Consider the following 5,737-nt stretch of genomic DNA (forward strand, 5'->3'; position numbering starts at 1 on the left):
TGCACACCCCACCGGGGGGCCGAGTAGCAGCGGGCCCCCAGATAAACCAGCAGTAGGGGGCACTGAAAAATTCACTCATCTAAATGAAAGAAATATTTTGTGTTCGTTAACGGAAATCGTGACAAAACCACAAAATATACAATAGATTAAAATGTGACAAAAATAGGGAYCRTACAACCCWGATCTGGTTACGAGCGAAGCTTTATTGCTTGAGCTGAAGCACTCGGAGCAATGCTGCTTGAAACCTGGAATTTCCGGTTCTTTTCTACGGTGTCTTCAGTGCCTGGCCCGCCCCCTACTGGCTTACGGCTGAATCGCAGGCACTCAGACAACGTTAGTCACCTACTGTATTATAAATCGTTTCTTATGTGTTGAAATAATGTTTCGGGCATGTATCTAAACTATTTTAATCAAGACATAACAATAGTTAAACACTGGATTATAAAAGTCAATACTTAAGAAGGAAAACTATGAATATAGTGTGGTGCTTCTAAATCAGTTYCTAACTAATAAATTCCTTCATAAATGTAAATGTAATGTTGTCCTCCCTTTTTCTACCTCAGTTTTATAATTTACCTCTGGGTTTTTATGTCCCCGCCTGCGCTCGGYGCAGGAAGACGAGCGTTAGATAATGTCCTCTTTCACATGAGAATAATGAAGAAATCAGAAGCGCTCTTTGCTGCTAATGAAACTTAGATTGGAGCCGTTCTTTCTTTTTTTCCTCCTGCCGTCTGCTTTGTCTGCATCGTTTTGTGCAAATGAAACCATTTAGCAGACGAGACGTCCGTGTTGTAAAACAGCTCACCTAATGAGACAATCTGATTGATTCCATTAATAAAAAGCAGAATATCCTAAACATTGTAAATTTTGTGACCAGTAAGAACCAAACTGTCCTCTTCACAGTGTTTTACACTTAAATACTGTTTGAACTAATAGTTAATATTATGAAATTTAGTTAAGTTTTAAAGTGTCTGTGATGTGCTTATTCTTCAAATACAAAAAGTTAAAGAAAACATCTTTATATTAAAAAAAATTGGCACAATACACACGATTTTACCTATTTTGTCACATAACTGGCATATTTTCGTCTGAACTTGGCTCAGCTAAAATGAAACAGGAAGTGACATCAAAAGGGAACTCTTTAAGAAAGAAAACGCTGGTCTTTCTTTTATTGAAACATTATTTTTTTGAACTTTTACTCTTCATCTCCCAGTGATAGTGACTCAAAAATATCGAAAGAAACATTAGATTCTTCTCTACTGTTTGTCTTGTTAGCTGTTGTAGCAACRCTCTGTTTACATGCAGACATTCCTCTTTGACATCATTTCCTGTTTCATCACATGCAAATATCTCAGCAAGTGTTCATCTCAATTGTTTTGTGATACGTTATCACTGTTATCTTTCCAAAAATGAATTCATATTTATTACAAAAAATATGTCACAGGCACTTCAATGTTTCTGTATAAACGGCATCCAGGCTGAGTTGTGGTGTACCACAGGGTTCTGTTTTAGGACCCATTCTCTTTATTCTCTATATTCTCCATCTTGGGCAGATAATCCAGCAATTCAGAAATGTGCAATTTCAGCTCTATGCTGATGATATTCAGCTCTACTGTTCATTTAAAGAAAGTGTTTCATAATTTAGAGTCCTTAAGAAATAGTTTACCTGTATTAAACAGTGCTGAAGCAACAATTACCTAAAACTGAAACTGACTATTACACTGCAAAATAATGTTCCTCAAATTAAACAGTTTCTTGGAGTTTTAGGTCCATCKGTTCAGTCCAGCCTCAGAGACCTGGTGTCATTTTTGTTTCTGCAATGAAAAAAGGAAATCACTGACTAGAACCTGTTAGTTTCCATCTCATGAACATCTCTAAACTGAAAAGTTTCTTGTTAAAATCTGAACTTAAAATTATCCTTAATGCATTTCTTTATTCTGGTTTGGACTACTATAACAATTTGTTCACGTGTTTAAAGAACGAGGAGCTGGAGCGTCTTCAGGTTGTCCAGAACTCAGCTGTGAGATCGTTAACTGACAGAAACAAACGAGCTTTTTTTAAAAGTTTATTCATTACATTTCATCTAAAAACAAATTTTACATACAAAAAATACAAATCAAAAATAAAATGAAAGGCAGCAGAAGGAAGAAAAAATCTTGTATCTGCCCCATTTTAAGAAGGAGATAAAATAAACAATACTAATAGTCAAAAAGAAAAAATCAGTAGGTCCTCTGGATGGGTTTTTCTTTTAGTGAAACATTTCGTCTCCTCTCCAAGAAACTTCTTCAGTCTGATGAGTTTCAGGTGAACTCAGCCTTATAAGCTCCGCCTCCACATGGACAAACAGGTTAGTCATATGCAACAGAGGGCCATCGCTTAACAATAGGCTTGATTAGTTCAATTGTTCATAGAGGGTCATGTGCCCCATCACCTGACTTATTGGTTTGGATGCTTGGCTGTGGTTATTTGGTGTTTTGTTATCTGTGTGTAGTGAGTGCAGGCGGGGGTTCAACGTCCCCTTGTTTTYGTCTCTCTACTAATAGTCTTTAACAAAAACATCATCAATAACAATTTTCCTAGAACAAAACATTTGTATGAGTACAGATTCTATTCCATATTTCTTCAATAAACCACCCGCTTTGGATGTTATCATCCATGAAATGGATGTTATTAGGTGTTATCAGTCCCCTAAAATGGCTTCAGAATGTCCCGCCTGTGCCGTTAGCAGGTTCCCCGTCCCATAGAATGGCTTCCGATTGGCAGCTGGTTAATATGAGACATAAAAAACTGGTTAATATGAGGCTTAAAGCCACTAAGGTTAACTTTAGAGCAAATGACATGGTTCGCGCTAAAGACACCGCCCTCCAAAGATTATATATTGTGACCTTCCAATAGGCTAATGGGTAGAGTGTTGGACCAAAAAGTGGGAGACCAGGGTTTGAGACCGACACGGACAGATTTATTACAATATATTTTGGTTATTTACACATTCATTGATATATTGACCCACTAGGGGGCACTGTCTGGACAGTCTGAAGCCTGGAAGGCACAGTAGGGACCCTCTGAAGCCATTGTATGGGACTGATAATGCCTAATAACGTCCATTTCATGGACTGAAAACATCAGAATCCCCTGAATAAACTAGGTTTAATCATTCTCTTAAACATAAACATCGATCTGGCATTTTTAACATCACTTTTCAAATTATTCCATAATTTTATTCCCTGAATTGACGGACATMGTTTCTTCAAACTGGTTCGAAATTTAAGTTTCGCAAACATCTCAAAAAGCTCTCTCTTTGAACAAAATTCAACAGGATGTTTAAAGGTAATGTGTTTTTATGAGCCTTATAAATAACCTGCAAAATACTATAATCAACCAACTCGTGAAATTTTAATAATTTAATAACAACAGTTCCTTTTAGAATTCATTTGAAACATTCTGGTTTGAACTTTCAGAGCCTCACAGGAACAAACTCCCTCTTCTGTCTCAGATTTGATCCAGCTTCAGTCAGTTTGAGGTCCTCGGGTCAGAGGTTGTTGGTGGTGCCTTTATTATTATTAAATTTATTTTATTTTTTCATGCTTTTATTGTGAAGCACTTTGTGATTTTATAAACGTTACTTGCTTGTTGCTTCAGGTTCCACTTGGATTAAGCAGCAGTTGTATYAAGTCGAGGGGCTGCAGAATGAGAGTAATTAGTTCCTAATGAAGAGGAGACTGAAGGACCTTTTTGTTTCTTCTTGTTCTAATAATAATCCTGTCAGAACTGAACAGAATGACAGCCTCTCTGCTGCTGTTTTATACACTTTACAGTCTGACTTTTCAGGGAAAAGCTAATATTTGACCAAGTTAAAAGTTTTCCTCGTTTGAAAGATTTCTGCAGACAAAGTAACCCCTCCCCCCTCAGGTAAATTCACCTGCATCGAGGCTCGCTTCCACCTGGAGCGTCAGATGGGCTACTACCTGATCCAGATGTACATCCCCTCACTGCTCATCGTCATCCTGTCCTGGGTCTCCTTCTGGATCAACATGGACGCGGCGCCGGCCCGGGTCGGTCTGGGCATCACCACGGTGCTGACCATGACCACGCAGAGCTCCGGGTCCAGAGCGTCGCTGCCCAAGGTGCCTGATCWTTACACACCTTCAACACACCGCTCAAACCTTTACTCAAATTTATCAAAAATACGAGTTTTTATTCTGGGTTCAAATGAACTAAACRCATTAACCTCTTGATCCCCATGAAAAATGGCATTTCTGTTTTCTATTTCTTTTAACTTCTATTAACTAAAGATCTGTCAGTTGAACCTGGACATGTTATCAACAGAAAGCTAAGAATCTTGGCTAAAAGCTCATGGAAACTGTTTTTACATCCAAACACAGTTCAAACGTCAAGCAGTTGAATCAGAAAGTAAACAACTGCACAAAATCATTGCAAATCGTTCGACTTCTTCAGTCTGATGAGTTTCAGTTGAAACTCAGCCTTATAAGCTCCGCCTCCACATGGACAAACAGGTTAGTCACATGCAAAATGGGGCCATCGCCTAACAATAGGCTTGATTAGCTTTATTGTTYGTAGAGGGTCATGTGCCCCATCACCTGACTTATTGGTTTGGATGCTAGGCTGTGGTTATTTGGTGTTTTGTTATCTGTATGTAGTGAGTGCAAGCGGGGGTTCAACGTCCCCCTGCATTTGCGGTCGTTGAACACATTTCAACTGATTCTTTCCCCCGCGTGTCTCCGCCCCCTGCAGGTGTCCTACGTTAAAGCCATCGACATCTGGATGGCGGTCTGTCTGCTGTTCGTCTTCTCGGCCCTGCTGGAGTACGCCGCCGTCAACTTCATCGCCCGCCAACACAAGGAGCTGCTGCGCTTCAGACGGAGGCGACGACACATGAAGGTGAGCCGCGCCTCCTCCTTTATTCTGACACGCCTGGACTGTACAGAGATTATATGTTTGCAGATTAAAATGGAGGCGTGTCTCAGTAAATAATCCAAACCCAGAGAATGTACAGCTCGTTGTGAGGATCCTCTGTTGTGTTGTTTTCTGAAACACAACGAGTTGGTTTGGTTTGTAAATAAAAACCTCCTCCATCCTGCGGCCTCCTGAAAAATTCAGGCCTCTCATCACGGCGCCGCAGAAACACCAGGAGTCAATGTTTTATAGACGGAGTGCCGATTGATGCTGGAGCTGCAGAACAAACCCAGAACCGTCGTCATAACGGATTCATGATGCAAAATAAACACGACTAAAACCGTCCTGAGAGCTTGTTGAAATGCAACTTTCATCGAAAGCAGCGGTGAGGGGCCGCTCGCTTTGTGGGGGGGTTTAAAGTGGAGTTGTGGGTTTCAATCCCAAAATAACAGCACTGACCAATTCAGCAAGTTCTTCACTCAAATATTAGCTTTAATTTGTAGGAAATGCTTTCATTTAACCTTTGAATTAATTGTGAATGAATTAGCTTTAAAGACTGAAAATAATGAATTTTTTAAATGTTTTTTTACTAACTCACCTCACAAAAAGTACGAGAGTATTATAGTTACTGAAAAAAAATAAGAATTCAGACTTTAATCTCAGTATTTTAGTGTTCTGTACCAGTTTCTTAGAATTATAAAAAGTTACAATTCTGAGAAAAATGTCAGAATTATAACTTTTTTCTCATAATTAGGAAGAATTCAAAATTCTGAAAAAAAAATTCTGACTTTAATCTCAGACTTTTTTCTCAGTATTTCAAGAT

At 39.0% G+C, this 5,737-nt stretch overlaps 1 protein-coding gene across 1 annotated transcript in view; it reads left to right on the plus strand.

The window, feature by feature from the left end:
• The window catches only part of LOC106532799 (glycine receptor subunit alphaZ1), a gene marked incomplete at its 3' end in the record, with an annotated part of 14,228 nt that extends 9,329 nt beyond the window's left edge, over positions 1-4,899 (plus strand). Inside the window, 2 exon segments of the mRNA XM_014028944.1 lie at positions 3,886-4,124; positions 4,753-4,899. Of these exon segments, the coding sequence (XP_013884398.1) occupies positions 3,886-4,124; positions 4,753-4,899 (386 nt within the window).
• Positions 4,900-5,737: the final 838 nt, after the last annotated feature.

This window comes from Austrofundulus limnaeus, unplaced genomic scaffold (genome assembly GCF_001266775.1).
Source record: "Austrofundulus limnaeus strain Quisiro unplaced genomic scaffold, Austrofundulus_limnaeus-1.0 Scaffold833, whole genome shotgun sequence".
NCBI lineage: Eukaryota > Metazoa > Chordata > Actinopteri > Cyprinodontiformes > Rivulidae > Austrofundulus > Austrofundulus limnaeus.